Below are 20,938 nucleotides of genomic sequence, written 5' to 3'. Positions count from 1 at the left end.
CTCTGAATCAGTGCTACTTTGATGACTGCCTTTGGCAGTTGTGCCCCAGCATGAGGTTAAACCTGAGCAGTATTGTAAATAACAAAATGGAGTTTAATTGGGAAGTAAAAAATATATTTATATAAAAAAAAGTCCAATGGAAAAACTGCAACAGGAAAAAATTACCAGGAATACATTTGTCATCTGTTGTCTCAGTGTTTATTAATTATAAATTACAGATGGCACTTTGAACATTTGGTATGCTGAAGAATAGTTACCTTTGGCAAACAGAGTTCCACAATAGTAATATAGTCAATTAGCTAGCACCATTCATTAATGAAGTTGGAAACTGACACGCCAAAAATACTGTGCAAGACTGAGCAGAAATATTGGACATTGAGTGCCATTTGAAAAGCTGGCATTTCTGATGTTAATCAGATGTATGAAGCGTTTATGTAAACAGGCATAGAACTGAGATACATATTGAATGCAGGAAGTAAAATTTGCTTCAAAAATGTTTATAGAAAATCTTGAAAGACAAAAAGTTTGGAATTATATTATAAAGAGGGCCCGGTTCTTGTAAACTAAAAATAGCTTGGTTAGACATAATGGAGTTACAGTGATTTAAAAAAGTGTGAAACAAATGTATGGCCTATGATCTGAATATTACAGGTACATAACGGTATATTTTCCAGAGAACAAGAACCTGATCCTGAATCAGTGAAAGCTTTCCTACTGAACTCAATCACATAAATACATAAAGAGTACCAGGCCCACATTGTGCTGTTTAAGGGAAAGTAGACAGTGGAAACAAAACTTTAAGCTAGGACTTTTATAAAAGTAGTAGATCAAATCAGAACACTAAACAGACCCAGTAACCTTTAGCAACTGAATCTATTCTCCACCTTGCACAGTACACAATTGATACCACAGATATATAAACTACAGAGGTCCACTGAAGATCCAAGCTCATTGTCAAACACAATATTATGGGCTGTGGAACACTTCCTAAGACCTGCCAAATACTTAAGATATTAAAAAGCTCAAAAGCCAAAATTCCAATGTGCCACAGGAAAGCAGTATCTTCAACGCCCTTACAACAAAAGGGCATTTAGTAGCATTAAATTAACATTCCCAGATCATCCTGATAAGCACACCATACACCAGGTTCCAGGGTGGGGGAAAAAACCCTGAACTGGGAAGGAATTTTCTTCCTAACCTCCATCTGGTGATTGACTGTTTGAAATATGGGAAGATGACAGTAGTAGTCATCTGTTCGCTGAGATTCACAATATTAATGTGATGTTGCCAACAAAACACAATGAAAATAAGTGAAAAAGCAGGTTGGGAAAATGGGCTGAAGCTTGCATGCGTGCTCCTTATCAGTCTGGGTTGACAGTGGTTACAAGACAACCCTCAGCATTCACTTAACTATATATCCTTGGGATATATAGTTTAGGGTTTCTAAAGGTCTCATAGGTGTTAATTGAAGCTTAAGCCTAAATGACTGTAAGGCTGGCTTTCATGTAGGTGTGATGATAATTACCATTTCAGTGTTTATGTTGTAGGGTAAAGGAAACATTTTATTACTCTGGGTCTACTTGGTGGTTTCCATGCTATCCATGCTTGCTAGCGTGAGTATTCACTGTAATGAGGGTTATTAGAGGACTTTATCAAGACCTTGTAAAAATAAAAAAGCTTGAGTTATTAGATTCTTTTTCACTATAAGCATGTCAAGCGAATGATTTTTAGAAACTGGAGTTGCCCGTAAGAGGTAATTTTGCAATTAACTGGCAAATCCACAAATTTTTGGTATTTCATTTTATGAAATACAATTTATTTTGCTTCTAAAGAAATTAAGGGCATAATGAAATTAGATTTAAACCCACTGTATAATGTGTTGCATTTGGTTCACTGGTAAAAACCTTCCCAGGATTTATATTTTTTGTAATTTGTCAGTTAGCATCATCTATGATTCACAGATTTGTTAGCCATATACTTACCATATATATATTTATGAAAATTATGTAAGTAGTTTTGATAAATCAGAGCCAAAGCACTGTTAGTTGCCATTAAATTAGCTTATTCAAACATTTTTCACTTTTCTACATACATTGCTGAAGAGGAAAGAATTAGCCTGGAAAAAATGACTTTTGTATGGGAATAAGACTTGCATATGTCACTGGAAATCTGCTTATTTAAAATATTCATGCCAACATTTCAGTCATACTTAAACCCCAAAATGCTGCTTTTAAACTCAGAGAAAAGAGAAATGAGCATTTCCAATAGAGCAAGACTCTTTGTGCTTGACCTAGAAGGATGGTGAATCCATCAACTCTCTCAGAGGTGAAAATAGTCTACATTTTGCCTGATTAAATCCTAGGAGCCCCAGTTCAGGAAAGCACTTTAAGCAAACCCTCTGTTTTCTGAAAAGTGCTTAGTTATCTGCTTCAATTCACTGACTTTAAGCTAGTAGTAGTATAAAAGTCTCCTTGAGGTGGCAAATCAGCTAGGATACTATATTTTGTATGCAGTATGATCACCATGATCCTGAAAACTGTCTTAATCCAACCAGAATATTATTTATTTAAAACGAATTACCTAATATGTAACAAACCAGGGTTTGATAATATAGTTATCCCACATAGTATAGTTCTTGTGGGAGCCCAAGAAAATTCTGCTTGCATTAAGGTAGGAAAGTCAGCAAATACATTATGTTAGGGGTTTTTTTGGTTTTTTTTTTTTAATAAAAAAAGACTCCTGTTAATGAAATGTTTTTTCATTTTATTTCTCCAGAGGCTGGGCAATTTTGAGGTACACGGTTGTTTTACTAAGACATTCTGAATATATCACCTCAAAATTAAAGTGTACTTATTTTTGATTTTTGGATTATTGACTTCCTTGCCTTACGTAGCTACAGCTACTGTCTTAACATTTCAGTGTACATGGGAAAACAACTTACTGAATGAGCTGATGAAAGGTCCCAAATAGAGTAATTTAGTGTCATATTCATTAGGCCTGTTTAGGTAACTAAAATTATGCAGCCCTGATGACAATACCAGTGATGTCCTTCATCTACAGCCAACAAATATGAGGGACAGCAGATTTTTTCCAAGAAAATTTGATTGGGTTAATCTCCTCAGCACAGTCATACAAAATCATGACTTGCCTGCTAAAGTTCTTATTAACTCAGACTAATTAATGTCAAAGGAGATAATGCATTTTCTGAATGTGCTGCCAAGCAAAGTTAAAAGAAGGACACATAAAATGCAGTGTGTGGATAGATCTGTGGGTTTATCACAAAATAAAATGTAAATCTATCAAGCTGCAGACTGAAACAAATAATAGCAACCTATATAGTTTCTGGCTTGAATCTCAGCAATGGATTATAAACAATATTGAAATATAATTTATTCACCCATAGTCTATTTTGGCATGAAAACATCTTATAAATACTCTTTGGTTTTGCTTCCTGGAAATGGAAAGAAAAAGAAATTCACAATGAAAATCCAGAACAGATTCTACTGATTCTTATGTCTCTAAGAGACATTACCTCTGTTATTAGAGCAGTGTCTTTTGTGCTGCCTGTTAACTACTGCTCGTTGTGTGAGGCTTCCTTTATTGACTATTTTCAGACCTCGCCTAGTGTCCTAATTTTTACTGTCTGTGGTGACATGAGAACAATGCATATTCTTCTACTATGATAAGGATCTTTTTCTAATATTCTTTTTTTGCTGCATTTTGACATTTTCTTTAATTCTGCATTTTGGGTATTTATAACAGATGTTAGGTCTAAAGCACTGTTTTCACCTAGGAATCCCTTTTCTAAACTGACATCATGTCAAACTGCTTTGGCTAATTCTGCTCCTAACCACATGGACATAATTTCAGTTTCTTCTGTAAGGAAAGGGGAGGTAACACTGCATTTACAGGCCTGTGCCTGGGAGCAGAACTAGCTGCAACCTGTTTTTATGAAGTGAATGAAAGGGATTCATATGCACAGCTTCCCATGTGCTGTTGCTGCAGCTGGCAACTTTTTTAGGTCTCCAAGCAAGTAATCAAGAGTCTGCACTAATTATTCCAAAAATTAAACTGGGAACAGGTATTTTTGACTCAACCCTTCAGTTTTCACATGTGCAACTCCAGCAAGGTTCCCTTCTGCTGAAGGACAGCAGAGTTTCTTGGGGTCTTCTGGGTAAAGTCTTCCCAGGACCTTTAGTCAGAGGGCTCACTGTTGTATACAGATTCATAATACCTCCTTGAGGCACTAAAGAAGCAACAGAAATGACGTGAAAAGTCTACACAGATGTTCTTATCCATTGAAAAAGCTCATTCTGGCTCAACTGGCAAGTAAGCAGCAGCGATCCCTAGCAGTTGCCAGTAGTTGAAAATGCACAGAAGAAAAGCCGCAATCATCCCGGGACTGACCTATGCACACATTTTCATCGTCCAGCTCTGCAGAAGCATTTCTGAAGTAGCCCAGCCTGCATAACTCACAGTGCTGACCTCTAGTGTTGTGCTTACAGCTCACGCAAATGACCGTATTGAGCAGCTCGATGTAACTGCACCGGTTGGAGTGCCCGAAGCATTCACAGTCTTTCAAGGAAGAACAGAAATGTATACAAAATGTATACAGCAGCAGAGTAATAGCACATTACATGCTTAGTAAAAATGAATCATGAATAGAAGTATGAATGAATGCACATACATGTTAATCAATGTAACATGGACAACAGCAGATGTGTATCTGCAATGGAAGCGAAGTTTGTTTCAGGCAGGTTAGCGTGAACCAGCAACCATGGCATGACATCGAAGGTTGGCTGTTGTTGGCAGACCTGATGGAACTGAAGCATTTGCAGTTGTAAACCTTTCAGGGGTACTGAAGTCTCAGTTCCCACTGACAGAAATGCATGTCTTTTTGGACATTTGAGATGAGTATAAATCAAGACCTGGGAAAAAACTTCCTTGTATTAAAAATATCAAATACAGTGGACAAACCTGTCAAACTTCATCATGCTTAAATCCACAAATGTAAGTAAAATGAAAGTTTTGTTCTGACATGAATGGCGATTATTAGAAAATACTCCTGAATTCGGGATACTGTAACTGGTAGGCACTTTGGGAACCTAACTGTTTCAAGACCAAACAAATCTCTAGTTTGACAATTTTGCCAGCACTTGCTAAAACAATTATCAGAGAAGAAAGTTAAGGAAGAGAGGTGTTACTTAAGAGCTGCTTCTGCTGTGCTTCTGAGGTAAGTATTAACCCATTTTTTATATTCTGAGATGAAAAAGAGTTGGGCCAGAAAAGATCTCAAAAATTCTGAAATGTGTACTGAATAGAAAGCGTGCTTACTTCAGCCATATGAAATGCAGTTGGCATAACAGCTGCTTTTTAAAAATCCCTTCATTAAACATAGAATGCTGGTGCCTTTTAATCTTTATTCACAAGCAGTGATTGGTTTTATGCAGAAAGAAGGAGAAATTAGAAATGTATCAATAACATTACAAAAGGCACAGCTATGCTTTGTGTAGAAAGCCTGTCTAAATCTGATCACTCAACTCAGATTACAAGACCAGAATGAATGCAGGAAAGGCTATTAGGATGATCAGAGAAGTAGAGAGCCTATTTAAAACGTGAACGCTATGATAATTTGGCTTATTTAGTCTAGGAAGCTGAAGACAGGGGCTATCACTGGGCTATAAATACATCAAGGAGATAGCCTTCTGCCATTCTAAGTGAATATCTGTGGTAATGGACAACACTGGCACAAGAACAAATGGGTGTTAACTGCCCATTGAGAAATTTCAACTGGAAATTAGGAGATGGTATCTAGCCATTACTGAGATTCTTGAACACTCTTCCAATTTGCAGCAAAAAACCTGATGCTTTAGAGATGTAGTTTATTAACAGATGAAAGAGATTATGATATGTTTCCTTCAGTAACTTCATACTAGATGCAATGACTTAGAATGGCTTCAAGGTCTTGAAGTTAACTCTAGCCTGTAATTAGATAAAGCTGTAGCAGAGGGTGTAAAATGTTTCCATATATGAAAGGGGCCAAGTCTCCTCTGCTGCCTTTCGTATGGTATGCTGCTGATCATGTTGGGGTACCTGGTGAGCTCAATGATTGTGACATAGGCCATCAGAGCAAATATTTGTGCTTGGCTGTATTTTTATGATGCAGTAACAATACTGGTACATGTTTATGAGTATGTTATGCACACTTAATACATATGTATTTCCTTGGCCATTGTCTGACATAGCGTACTGTAAATAGATTGCGACTTTTCCTATACGGTGCAACACTTAGCACAACACAGGTTTCAATCTTGAGAGCTGTCTTTCTGCTACCAGAAAACATTAATTCAATTTACATTTAGTTAACATATATACATTCTTGTTCTTTTCAATGTTATACTGCTACACCAATGTTTTGTAGTTCATGCTAACCTGATCATTTTGATGCCTATAAGCTGCTGGAGCACAATAAAAACATTTGATGTATTGGTCTCAGTATGTTACCACTTGACATAATTGAGTGGGGAGGAAAAAAGTGTTAATGTTTTGTTGTCTTTTGCAGCTGGTCAGTGTGATTCAGTATCTCAGCCAGCAGCTGAGTGGGTGGCTTTCTCCCCTAGTATATCCATCTTGCTTGAGTAAGAACTGCCTGTGTGGGTCAGAGGCAACAGATCTAAAAGTGGAAACTAGCACTGGCAAGCAGGAGTCAACAGGGAAAATTGTTGCAAGTTTTTATGTGTTTCATTTTTAAAATAAGAAGGACTGGTTAGTGACAAGCAATCTGATCCTTCTGAATCTCAAATTCAGAAGCAGGGTTCTCTTAGTATCTATATCTGACAAAGGACCTGTCTTCTGCAACCATTAGACATTTTTATGTTTCAAAAATATGTAGACTATAAAGAAGGGCTACTAAATCAGACTATGCTACATCACCTTTTGTGTTTAAGTAGCAGAAAGAAATTGAGACTATTCTCTGAACGAATGACTGTGCTATTTCCACTCTGAAAGTGCAATATGACCTTTAATAATATTACTACTACACATAATTAGCCATTACAAAAGGACAAGAAACAAAGCTGCACATTAAGTAATTCACTCTCTAATAAGCCTTGCTCCCAGCCATGATTTATGAAAAGCTCAACATGAACCAGCAATGTGCGCTTGCAGCCCAGAAAGGCAACCGCATGCTGGGCTGCATTAAAAGAAGTGTGGCCAGCAAGTTGAAGGAGGTGATTCTCCCCCTCCACTCTTGTGAGACCCCACCTTAAGTGCTGCATCCAGCTTTGGGGGCCCCAATATAAGAAGGATGTGGACCTGCTCGAGTGAGTTCAGAGGAGGCCATGAGGATGATCAGAGGGCTGGAGCACCTCTCCTATGAAGACAAGCTGAGAGAATTGGGGTTGTTCAGTCTGGAGAAGAGAAGATTTGGGTGATTCCTTATAACAGTCTTCCAATACCTAAAGGCATCTATAACATATCTGGAGAGGAACTTTTTACAAGGGCATGTGGAGATAGAACAGGGGAGAATGGCCTTAAACTGAAAGAGGGGAGATTTAGATTAGGTATTAGAAACAAATTCTTTACAATGAGGGTGGTGAGGCACTGGAACAGGTTGCCCAGAGAAGCTATGGCTACCCCATCCCTGGCAGTGTTCGAGGCCAGGGGTTTTCGGCAACCTGGTCTAGCGGGAGGCGCCCCTGCCTGTGGAAGGGGGTTGGAACTAAACGAGCTTTAAGGTCCCTTCCAATTCAAACCATTCTATGATTCTATGATTTGGGATGAAGAAACTTCTAATAATTTTGAAGGACTTAGTTTGATGTACACACATGCCCATAAACATATGCAGAACTACTACCCAAGTTCAGACATGGCTTATCAATATTAAAGGTAAACCCTACAACCAATTCTTATACTTGGTTGCATTCCTATGGGTACTGCTGTTTTTTAACAACTATACTGTGTGAAAGAAAGCCTTTGTCTCAGTTAACTTATACTAAGATATAGGAAATCCCTAGGAATCTTGATCACCACACTAGCACATGGTGTAGAAAAAACCCAGTTAACTCAAAACCAGCTGAACATCTGTTCAAAGATTATCAATGGTGCAAAAGAAAAAAAAAGACACAGCAAGTAAAGATTAAATAATTTTTTTTTTTATAATTTTAACCTTCTCCCCACCAGTATCCCCATTTTGCAAGAGCAATGGTATGAACTTATTTTGCTTACTGCTATTGGCCTAATCAGTGAATCTTTTTCACATCCCTCTGTGTTTATATAAAAAATTAGGTAAAGGGTACTCATATGAATGGAATTATTTTCTCCACTGGTTACATGAGGTGCTGCTTTACACCAGTCAATGTACATACATGAGTCAAATCTACATAGCATGTAGAATTGCTTTCAGCATTGTGCCAGCTGGGAAGCTAACAGCTATCAATGCTGTATGGCCCTTCTATCTTATCATGTGGTTCACCTTAACCAGCACACCAAGACCACAAAGTAGCCTGTTAATTAGAATTGTTAGACGCATATCTTAAGGCCTCTGGCTATCAGCCCAATCACTTTCATGTACCGCAAACTCATCCAATCACTGAGAGAGATGGGGCAAAATATCAAAATCAGGCTGCAAACGGTTTATTAACAATAAAATGACAAGAGCTTATGGTGCTAAAAAATGATACTTTCAGTTTTGAGTACCACATGTCAGAAGAGACACAGATAAACTGGAAACAGTTGAAAGCTGAATTACAATAAGGAGTAAGTGGTTTGTAAAAAAAAAAAAACAAACCCCCCAAAAACCCGAAGAGAAGAGTTAAAGACAGCTAGACAGTTTTAATGTGAAGGAAAAAGGGAGAAGAGATAGCCACATTAGATTTGATAATTGTTTTTGGATGATTCAGGAATGGCCTAATCCCTTGCCAACTCACAGAAGAATTATCTGTATCAGCATTTAAAGACCAGATCCAACACAATGATTCTATTGCAACCATCTTGATCCTGTTGTAGAAAGCATGATAAAATTACCCATTGAAGGAAGCTCATAAAGAGGTGCATCATTTAATTGTTTTGTTTCTATAAATTGAATACTTTTTTCCCCATTACAATGCCATGCATTTACATCTTTGAGATGATGTACTATTGTGCTGTGGGATCAAGGTTCAGCTGAAGCCTCAGCTGCGACCAATAAAACATGAAACGTCATCACACGAAACAATGGCAAACACACACGGAAAGGAAGCATAATTAAACTAAGACAGCTAATGCATGAGATAGCTACGAGTATCATTTTCTAATTAAAAGCACGGAGAGTATTTCAAGAAAAGTGCATTCAGAAATAATCAAAATATTTTTTCTTTTTGACTTTCCAGTAACTCTGTGCTCCTCCTTTATACAGTAACAAAAAACAACAAAGGAGATTTCATTGTAACCTTAAGGTTCATAAGAAACAGTATGGCTCATTATCATGGTCACGTTAAATGGGTCAAACTAAATTCAAACACTTGTTAATACCCCTATTGCTTGTTAATATCTATTTCATGAATAATGAGATATTCACAATAGCTACAGAAAGACAAAACTTCTTCATACATACTCTTGACAGAAAAATTGATGAAGAAAAACAATGAGAAGATCTCAGGATTCAGAATGTGAATGACAGATATGCAAATGAAACAGGTTGCCTGTAAGTCAGACAGAATATTAGTGTCCTTCATTATGCCCACATAATTCCATTATTTTGATAAAGCACTGAAACATCATATCCAAATGTAATGCCTACACTCTGAATTTGTGCACTGTTACAGTAAAATGAAGATGTAAGGCACACTTACAATGCATTAAAAGACATATCTATGAATTACACTCCATGGCGTTTACAGATACTTCTTGAGGATACGGACAATTGACATTTAATGTTTTGTTTACCCTCAACTAATCTGCTTATGTATCCTCTTTTACAATTTATGTATATCACTAAAGAAAACAGGAGTCTAGCGAACATTTGCTTTATAGGTGATGATCTGAATGGTCATATTCATACATTTAATTTCTTTAAAAACAAATGCCATGTCACTTCATATGCCAGCAGTGACTGTCTAAGCAGCACATTTATTTTCTTTGTATGGCTTATGTTTATGCAACTTAATGCTTCTGTTGTTGTCAATGAAGATGTCTCACCAGTAAGCTGATGGGTACACTTCACAGTATTCCAGATTCATACAGCGCAATGTTTTCACAACATAGAGCACTATGGAATCACTGTATGAATCCAAGAATTCCTACCTCTCTTGTGGTTTGCAACTTGAACAGAAGAAACAGTTGACATAGCTAATTTGGGAGCAACTGGATAGGTAATAAAATGAACAGTAAATTAGAAAAGGTATCATGTAGGAACAAATCTAAATATTAAAATAAACTTACTTTTAAACTAACTTAACAATGGTTATTGTTTTGTAAGGAAAGGGTGAAAGTTAGGGAAAATTAGTTATGTACTATCAACTCCAATCATTTCACCTGTAATACCCAAGGTAAAGAAAGGAAATGTAATTCACTCCTACACACTTTGGCAGCTTTGTGTTTGAGTTTATTTGCTGATTTCTCCCAGTCCATGGCCAATGAGTATATGATAATCAGAGTGGTTGCCAAAGGGTTTTATTAAAGTCATATGTATATTCATTCTGGCCTAATAGCATCAACAAGGAAAACACAATAAAATATTATTAGGTATAGGCAGATTTCTGTAATTATTCTCTTCATACACTATCCTTGACTGAAGGATTTATTCTACAATAAACATTAAACACTAACAATACGCTGCAAACACAAAAGCTTCTAAGTTTGTGTTTTGTGCTCACTAACAAAACATCAAAACTAAGTTTATTAAAACCTCTTATTTTCACAGAAGAAGCACTAAGCAATTTTGTTCTGTTCAAGACATATTTTGCAACAGTGTTAAGTCTTAGATCAGAAGAACAATAATTAAGCTGTGAAATCCTTTAGATATGCTAAATATAATTTCTTTGGGCATATTTTGATTTAAAATTTCTGTGGATAATGTAGGCTAATCTTCATAGAGAACAGAGGAGCAGAGATCAATCTGTTTTTTTGTTTGTTTGTTTGTTTAAGGACCACGTGTAAAAGCTTGGAAAACATAACATGGTCTAAATGAAGTTATTGGAATGCTAAGTATCATCAGGGTTATTTAATTCAAAATATATGTGAATAAAGCAAACTAAAATACTTCGCTAATACTTATAGAAAGCACAGATCAATTAGTATTTTCTATTTTGCTGGGCACATAAACTCCCACATATAACATGGTAGATTTTAAATACATGTGCATATGTTTTGATTTGGCCATTGTGAACAATGGATTTAACTACAGCCCTTCCAATACAATTCTCCAACAGATTCCCAATGCATCTTGTCCAGTCTAGTAGCTATTTTCTAGATCACCTTTTCATTAATTTTATTCTTTATCTGTATGTGTTATAGTATAGAAAGGACCCCCCTTGAACAGTCAAAGCAAGCCATAGGCCAGATTTCTGAAGGGATTATTTTGGGCCTATGGGCAGTAAATGAGAACATTATTTTTTATAATGAACAATCATTTTGAAATGTGAAGTATAGCTGAATGCAACTTCAAATAACAAAGACTTACTTTGATTAATCACCATAAAAAGTTGTTCTATCTCATTCAGTGCTAATCATCATGCCATAGTCTGAATGATTTTTTTGTGTGGCACTCCTTGTAGAGAACTGAGTCTATCCTGCAGAGAACTTGCTTGTATTGTGGATGGCACATAAGCTGAGAATGCTCCTCAGTTCACTTGGGAATAGAAGACATTAAAACTGGGTTTGATGAAGACAATGACAATCTTTCTCATGCAAAAATCTCAAAACTTACTCAAAATATAGATTGTGCTGTCTGAACAAGTCTAACATTATCTAGGGCTTTCTGTATGTCAGTTTCTGGAATCTGTGTGTCTGCTTTCCCAGACTTTGGCAGTAATGTGCATAATCTGAGTGCTGAAAGACTCGTTTTTCAGGTGAGGTTTGGTTTATGTTTTTTTTTCTCACAGGATAGCATTACTTAGCAATAGAAGAAAAATGAGTTGGATTATCATTGTTACTACTTTTGCCAACGTGTGGGACTCCTTGAAAGCAATTTCAGTAATCTTAGACCACTCGGAATTTTACAGCTTCCTACCTTGGTTTGGTTTAGAAACCTCAAGGGAAGAAATATTCGGCCATATCCTATCAAACTTGGGAGGATCTGCATGCATCAGGAAAAATCAGGTTTTGTTATTTACATCTGTGATATTGTTCTAAACAGGCAAGCACATGGACAAAGACATAGATTACAAACATCCATTACTGGACTAGTCTAGGTTGCACTTGAACAGTACATGACTCCACAGTGAACGAGAAAACAAGCAATTGATGATTCCCAAAACACCAAATGTACATAAAATACTTTGCATAACAATTTATTCCCTGTGGTAAAAAATACATTTTTTTTCATGATAAGAAGATATCCTAGACCAATATATATGGTTCTAACACTAGGAACAAAACAAGAATATATTCTGTTAAATCTGCTCTACAGAGATAAAATGACAGTATCAGACAAATATGGATTTCTTACCAAAGAGACATATCTTACCGTAACATCCTGTCTTAGTACTCTTTTGAGTGAATTATATTTCTGTTATCAGAGGAATATATTTACCAGTAGAGTGGGCTTTTTCTTTTGCTCTCATGCTTTCTTGTGTTGCATCTATTAACTGTCACCTCTGCTAACATTTTACAGCTTGATTTTGTAAGAACATGAAATGTCTACATTTCTTAAAAGCCCAACATAATGTTACTTTTATCTCTCAGAGAAGGAATTAGCTGTGACTTTTTACAGCTTCATCTCCTTTGGTCAATGTTTTTTGGGGCTGGGGTAGTGGGGAGTGATAGTCCTTAGCAGAATGCTGCTGGGTGTTGGAGCTGAGAGTAAATTAAGGGTACGTGGGCTGTGGGGGAAGGAAAGAAAACTTTCCTCTGAGCCCAGATCTGGGAAATGGTATTTATATTCTCTGTATTTCTCTGTCATAATCTTTTTTCTGTTTCCATCTGCCTAGCTTTGAACATCAGATTTCGACCACATGTTCTGTGAGTACTGCAGTGTTTGGGTTCTTTCTGAGCTGAAAAGAATTTCTCTAATGGTCATATCAGCATACATAGTGGTGATATTAGTGGGGAGAGAGCTATTTCTTCATGTCTACCTACAAGGAATTCAGCTGACTATTGAGTAGATTACATTTGTCACAACTTGGTCAGCATCAAGGGTCTTTCTGAAGAAGGTGTGTTTCACTGTTAAGTCCATCTTAGTGGAAGGCCTGCAGGGAAGTGATGACAAAAAGATTGGGACTTTAAAAATTTGATGTGGAAGGAGGACATCCCATAATATCTTCTGACCCATTTGTCAAGGGTGAAGAGAAACTGTTCGGGTTGGACTGTCTGTTCCAGAAGTTTTTCCACATAGAGAACAATTCAAGGAAACAGTCATGACCTGCACTGTGTCATTTAGTGTTAGATAGCCTTCTGCAATTGAATCTGCAAAGCTGTGATATAATTGCATCATATTCTTGATTTTTTTTTGCTTTTTTCTTATCAATCAAGAAAATGGAAGAGCTGAGTCAATCTGGCAGATTCTCCAACAGCCTATGTATTGATTAAAAATAATACGCCTCTACTGGTCAGATCCACCAATTCACACACATAGGAAGTGCAAACACAGTAGTCTGAATGTACAACAAAATGTATCTAAAAGCTGTACTTAGTGATCTGGCATGATAACGGTAGCCCACTGAAAGACTAATTCCATACACGTGAGATATGGACTTCCTCCTCCTTCTCCTGCTGTAACACTGGTTATGTTAAAAAGTTTCAAGTACACACAGACAATTACTCACACAGTGAATTCACTGTTAAAATTTTGGTCAAATTAGGATCAATTAGACTTGACTTAAATATTTTAAAGGGGTTGGACATTAGAGAAGGCATATAAAAATCAGTAGGTATAAAAGGAAAAACAGTATTGATCACATTGTCCTGCTTTCCCCTGAGCCTTTTTCTCTTTTAGCCATTGTGCAACATCAGGGTTGTTGCCGAAAACCTGTTGTAAATACCGTGTGAACTCTACTACAAAAAATCACATGCATAATTATCTATTATTACCATAATTACCAGAAGTAAAAGAAATAGTGTCAAACATTATAATGCCTTAGAACTAACCCTCTGGAATATTCTGTCATTTAATAAACTGTAGGTCCTATATATGAAATTGGATTTTTTACATAATCTGATTCATATATTAATATAATCATATATTCATATATAATATAATCATTACTATTTAATATATAATCTTATTCTGATGACTTCCCCAATTAATCTCTTGTCCAAATAAAGTAATTCCTTGTACGACAGAAAAATCAGAGTTGTATATTTCTTAGTAATCCTATAAATGCTATAGATCGGTGCTCGTTTTAGCAAACTTACTTAAAATTGAGGTTGTGACTTACTGCAAAATCATTAAAAATTCCCTGACATGTTAAATTTGATCATATTGAGCTGAGTTTTTAATGGGCACCCAAAACAAGAAAAAGCATTTTTATAATGCCTAAAGATTACCAATTGAGTATTATTACTAGTGATTTTTGCTAGCTATTAGTGATAGTTATAACCATCTTAAAGGGACTTGTGGTGGTCATTTGTCTCCTCCCTTTGTGCATAACAGGATCAACTTTGAAGTTAGATGAGGTTGTTCAGGGTCATACCCAGCTGAGACCAGCTGCTGTCTTCAGTGTTTCTGGGCTGCTTGGTAATGTGGTTAATGCTCCCAGAGACTTATGGCATCTATTGTGGGCCTCTTTTTTAAATCTTTGGTAAAGACATAGTTTTTTCTTATATCCTTATTCATGGAATGTATTATCACCATTATAATAAGAGTTATAAACAAGACTACAGGAAGTTTCATGAGAAAGACCTTCCTTCTTATCTTTGTAAATTTTTTGTTTGTTTGTTTGTTTTTAATGGAGATTAATTTAAATGCTTTATCTTAAAAGTTACATAGGAGGTCCAAGTCAAAGAATATTGCCTATCATTCCCACAAGTATATTGGAGCAGATGAGTCATCCTTTGAACAGGCCCTGGGAAGATTCATTTACCAGCTAGTTATTCTTTTATAGCAACTTGTGAAAATATTTCTAGTCCTCAGTGATTACCTCTAAGGGTTTTATTTATAGAGACTAGATAAAGATTTTAAAGCTTTTCCAGAACAGTTCTACGTCTGGACACTGTATTCTGTAATTAAAGTAATTATTTACCTGAATAATTAAGGAATTTTGGTGTAGGTGTTCTCTAAGATATGCTAAGATCTAGTGTAATATATTCTGGGCAAACAAGGCTACAGAAATGTGAAGAAGAGTTTCTAAAATTATGTTCTAGTGTTATTTAAAAGCGAAGCTACTGTAGACACCTTTTAAGTGTAGAGGTGTGTGAGCTATATGACTGAGCAGAAAATCAGATATGACATTTTACATTTGCATTGTAAATGCATGCATTTTTAGTTACTATTGTTGCAAAGCCGATTATACTCAGAAAGTAACTACTGAAAAAAAAAAAAATCTTACTTTGATGAAGTATGGAGAAACTGATTGCATTATATTTATTAAATGCATGACAATTTTAAATTATTTTTTTTTTCTCTCCTCCCAATCCTTTTTTTGGATATACAGTGTCAGAATTACCTCTGATATTGAACAAAGGAAGTCTGTCTCAAATGTTCATTGGAACTGCAGTCTGCACCATGGGCTACATCATGGTTTCAAACTGGGGATTTAATGCAAATGAATGGGTAGTTTCAGCCTGGTTCCAACAAGACAGCTGCACATGAAAAAAACCTGTCATGATGTTGGCAGAAATTAATCAGCACTTTGTTGGTTTCTCACTCCAACCAAGTACTGAACTGGCAGTAAAATTAAAATGTATTTCCACTGAGAGGGGCTATTCTTCCTCAGGGATGAAGAACGCAGGTGATGGAGCACATGAAGAATACATTGCTGCCTGGGCATCTGTGCTCTATGGCAGATTAGTGTATTTTCATCTCCTAAACTGTTTCTCCTGACCCAGTCCACAAACAGGGCATTTGCTAAAAATTACTAATAATGAATCAGTAAGTCTTAAATAATGCTCTCTTGAAGGGCAGACAGGGAGTGCTTGTGTTGGCAACTATCATTACTTATTTAATTTATAATAACAACAAGGAACCCTAAATGAGAGACTCCAATGATGTTTTTTAACCTTCCTCCACCTTCTGTTTAAAACACAAAAAACATTACAAAAATTGTCAATGTAAGCTTAATGATTATAGTAGAAATCCATGATTCTAGTAATAGAAAACTGGACTTTCCACTGCCTATTGTAAACCAAGAGTAGTTGAGAGTAAATATCTATTCTAAAATATGGATGTCTGCTAAGCACAATGGAATTATGACAGTGGTTTTAGGTTTTAATATTAGAGAAAAAAAAATTAGGAAGAATTAAAAATAATGCTCTCTGAAATCAATGTCAGATTAAGTAACTGCTGGAATAATCGAGCATGTTTTTATTGGATCATACTCCATCACTTCTTGCAAACATCACACTATCATTATTACAGCATTTCTATATCTTTAGGTCCATTTCAATGGAAATCATGATAACCTATCTCACAGAAAAGTTGCCTTTCAGCACTTTTGTAACACTACAAAATCTAACTCATCAAAAGAGATGAAATGCTGAAAAGTTTGTTGTTTTTTTTTTTAAAATCATCCCTTTATTTTTTTTTTAGTTACAAAGAAAGTATTTGGCCAAGGTTAGGCAATCTTTTTTGGAGCAACGTAGGAAGTTTCATACCTGTTCCTTTGAAGAAAGGAGAATTCTGCATAAATGTGAAGATGTGGTTGTTTTATGGCAGCTCCTCAGCCATAACAGCTTTTATAACTGTTGGAAGAATTTAAATGCAATTAGTCCTTTACGTGTCCACTTGTCTTAGAGGAAAAGAAAGTGATCTTTTTAGAGGCTTAAAAATAAATAGATAAATAAAATGATCCAGCTCTGGAAGCTTTTAGATATCAGAAAAAAAAAAAAAAATTCCACGGATTTTGACAAATGTGTTGGCTAATTCTCAGACTAATGCGGTATGAGAGATTATTCTTCAATTTCAAGTATTTTCACTAAAATAGTTGCATAAGTGCACAATAAATTCTAATATTTTGGAAGGAAATATTTAGGTACTTTCTCAGGGCAAAAAAAGTAAATTATTCTGTTGATAGTTTGTAAGTGTTTTTTCTTTCTACTTTGATTGGTTGCTTTTTCCTACAAATATGCTGAAATTGGCTGCTTGACGAGGACTACTGTACAGTAATTCTCAACTGATGAAGAACAGTAAATCAAGAGCCTTTTTAAAGAATCAGGATGCTGATTTGGAAACCTTATTCTTCCCTTATACTCTATGAAATAAACTGACTACATATCTGAGGGACAGAAAGAAAAACAAGAGAGGGAAAAATATAGCAGTGCTTTTTTTCCCAGCTATTTCTCTCCAACCTTGATAATTAGATTTTTAAGTATCTTTGTGAATCGTATCTGCTCTCTATAAACTTTCTTGAGTAACTGCAGCTAAACTTGCATATTGGAAGTGCAATGTGTTCTGCATGGGTACCGTGGTATATATGGAAATGTTGCTATCTCATTTTCTCTAGTGTGCTATCACTTGATTGTTTATTACTGGTTAAAACAAAGGTAACTGTTAACTAAGTAATTTCACATATATTACAGCAAATCATAAAAGTGTTGAAAAGACTATTTGATCGATACACTGTTTTTAACTAAACCAAGATGGTGAAGGTAAACTAGGATGAAGAATGAGAAACAATACTCAACTTCCAGTGACCTTGTCTACTAGACTGGTGAGAATGGCTCTTCTTATCTGTTCAAATTGGTGGATCTGGCAAAACAAAAAGTGAAACAAAGGCTCCCCCAAATGCCACCCCAAGAACCTGCCAGTGCTCCCTGGAACAGTGCTGGTAGTTTTTGACCCTACACTAGAAATCACTTGGCAAAGAGACAGTTTCTGTTCAGGGCTGGGGATCGGCATAGGCACTCTGCTTGCTGAACTTCAAGGGTGAAATTCTAGTTATACAGAAGAAAACTGGCTTTGTTGTGACTCCTACCTGGTAAATAAACTATTCATAAAGTCTTTTATTTGGAGTGATAAATTTCTTTCAGATCTAGCGTTCAAATGTATGCATTACATCACATAGGCTACCAGTAGTTTCTTCTAGCCCAATAATGTTTTAATATAATGGAAAATCTAATTGTTAAAGTGAAAAATTCCTAGTCCTTCAAAGTATTTAAATAAAAGAGGGGAAATAAATACTGTTACTGGTTGGTATTATAATCAGTGACTTAGATAAGGTGATCACCATAGATTATGAGCCTGATTAACAGTATTATTTATTAAAAATTCAAATTTAGAAAAAAATGAATTAAAATGAGAACATTTTGCTATTATGTCCAAAATAATATATATAGTCTGAAGACAATATTTAAATGTTTTAAGGAGTTAAATATCTTAATGGTCTCTCAACAGCACAGCTCTCTTTGTAAAACTTGACCTCAGATAATAATAGAAAAATAACATACAGCCTAGTTATGCATGTTTATATCCTGCTGGCATATGTGAGTGTTGTGTATAAACTGTAGTCCAGACCTTGGCACTGTAATGGCTTTGATCCCATGACTGTAAATTTAATGAGACAACTTCTCAGCTACTGCAAGGGGGCAAAATTAGGTCCAAAAAAGAGGGGGAAAAAAAAATCCACTTGCATTTGCTCTCACAATCTTTTAAGATATATATTTACCACATTAAAATTTCATAACAAGTACATAAAACAAATAAAGCTACACTCATCCTGACATTATTTTAATTCCAGAAAAATACCTACTAGATCTCTCAAGGTTAAGAAAACAATCAAGGAGTGCCCATTCAGTATTTTTTTTTTTTTTACTTTTGCGTCTTGCACTTATTATCATAAAAAAAAGGTTCTCTTAATTTGAAATTGGCTATAAAGAAGAACAAAACCATACAGAACAAAGCAGAATATACCATTTAATGATCATGACTGCATCTTGCACTTGGGTGCAGGGTCTGTCTCTAAACTCTGACTCATCTGCCACCAGCAGGCATTAAGGTGATAATCACCCACACAGAGTTATTTGCACATCATGTCTATCCTATCCTGTATCTAATTATAACCCTTTATAACAAACTGTTTAGCATAATTAGTGGAGTTATGCTTTACAGGGAAAAAGACAGAAGTTATAGTTTAGAAGAGGCAACTTTTTGAAGGCATACATGTACAGATTAGTAACTTTCGTATTTGGTCACAATAATGGACATTTTGATGCATTGGTCTATGTAAAATCATACAATCATTATTTTAGCAAGTAAAATAATGTAGTTTTCAGGATATTTACATACTGTATGTAAGCATTGATTAAAATTATGACATGGTTTTGGGACTCATTAATTGTTAAAACTTTCACCAGTATTTTTCCAGACATGGCTGAAAAATGTTGAAAGGGCCAGCACTGGGATCAAGAATGCTGGAAATGATCAGAGAATCTACTTTTCAACTGATAGACAACAGCAGGTACAAATGACCTTAATGGGAAAGCTCTGATTTTTTTTTCTACTAGATGATCAGAAAGGATGTTTACTTAATGACCACTGTTACTTTGTTTAAATTTTAATAAAGAGCTGCTTTAATACAAGATCCTTTGAGACAGGAATCTCGAAAAGGAATGGAGAATGATACATATATGTGCACATAGGTAAATCTATTTTATTTTTCTTTCTTGCTTTCATTGCAGTTTTAAAAGTGTTGAGTAAATGTTACTTGCAGAGGAATCTTCATATGCTGGCAGTGTTGCCTTCATAACCCCATGCCCCAACCCCATCCTCATTATATACTAGGAAGAGCTTGGAGCACACAAAAGCCAATACCCCCTCCTCCCATTAGTGTTTGCTGCCAGGCAAAATAAACCCCAAACTATATTTCCTGAGAGTAGCTCCCCGTCCCCATATGGGGAAAAATTCTACTGATACGAACACAAACATTGTATTAGCATAGACAAAAGAAGAAATCATGCAGATTCATTAAAGCAGCCACAAGTAATTAATCTTGTTTGTTTTTAATGTGTTAATTGTACTTCTGTTAAATTCTCTTAGAGACCAGTATAAATTTATGGGTTCTATCCTTGCTTTACATTCATTTTGCTATTTCTGTCTTATAGGAAAGATGTTCAGAACATTGAGCAAGTAGAGCTATTTTCCCCCTGAGCTATTTTGGAAAAAAAACATGAGAATACCAAGCAGAATATCAGTATTTACTTGTGCTCATCAGGAAGAGATGCTCATACTTCATCCTTTCCAGGTAGGCAAAGAAATCTGTTGAATTCTACCACGTATTATTCCAAGACATTTACAGTCGATTAAAAAGAAAGCATATATTTCCTATGGAATGTTAAATAGACTTTTTCTCCATTTGTAATAGACAAACTGTACTAATCACCCCAGTGTAAAATACGAAGAGGTCAACAATGCATCCTTTCAGGTCACCGTTGTTTAAAATGTATTGAGTTTCCCTATTAAGTTTTCAAAGGCCAACATCTGCTGATGCTCAGAAATGGTAGATGTGGTGACAAAGGCTGTATGGAGCGTGAAGTGAAAACACGACCATATAGTTCATGCAACACAGTACTAAGAAAGTATAGCACAATAAAACTCCAAAGAGCTATTTTCCCATTCATCCAATTTCTGTTATTAATGGCAGGAATATTC

At 35.7% G+C, this 20,938-nt stretch overlaps 1 protein-coding gene across 7 annotated transcripts in view; it reads right to left on the bottom strand.

Moving 5' to 3' along the window:
- The window catches only part of NTNG1 (netrin G1), a 170,076-nt gene that overhangs the window by 29,261 nt on the left and 119,877 nt on the right, over positions 1–20,938 (bottom strand). For 2 of the 7 annotated variants that reach the window (XM_057429113.1, XM_057429114.1), the window contains exon 6: positions 4,408–4,575. The exons of 2 other annotated variants lie outside the window; for them this stretch is intronic. In XM_057429113.1, the coding sequence (XP_057285096.1) occupies positions 4,408–4,575 (168 nt within the window). Of the gene's footprint in view, positions 1–4,407; positions 4,576–10,281; positions 10,342–12,208; positions 12,275–20,938 lie in introns of all 7 variants that reach the window. 3 more of the 7 variants (XM_057429119.1, XM_057429116.1, XM_057429117.1) reach the window with 3 other exon arrangements.

This window comes from Pezoporus wallicus, unplaced genomic scaffold (assembly GCF_028554395.1).
Source record: "Pezoporus wallicus isolate ANWC-B61680 ecotype Strahan unplaced genomic scaffold, APGP_CSIRO_Pwel_v1 contig_593, whole genome shotgun sequence".
Classification (NCBI taxonomy): domain Eukaryota; kingdom Metazoa; phylum Chordata; class Aves; order Psittaciformes; family Psittacidae; genus Pezoporus; species Pezoporus wallicus.
Note: the sequence above shows the minus strand (reverse complement) of the source record. Positions and strands in the feature narration are given on the sequence as shown.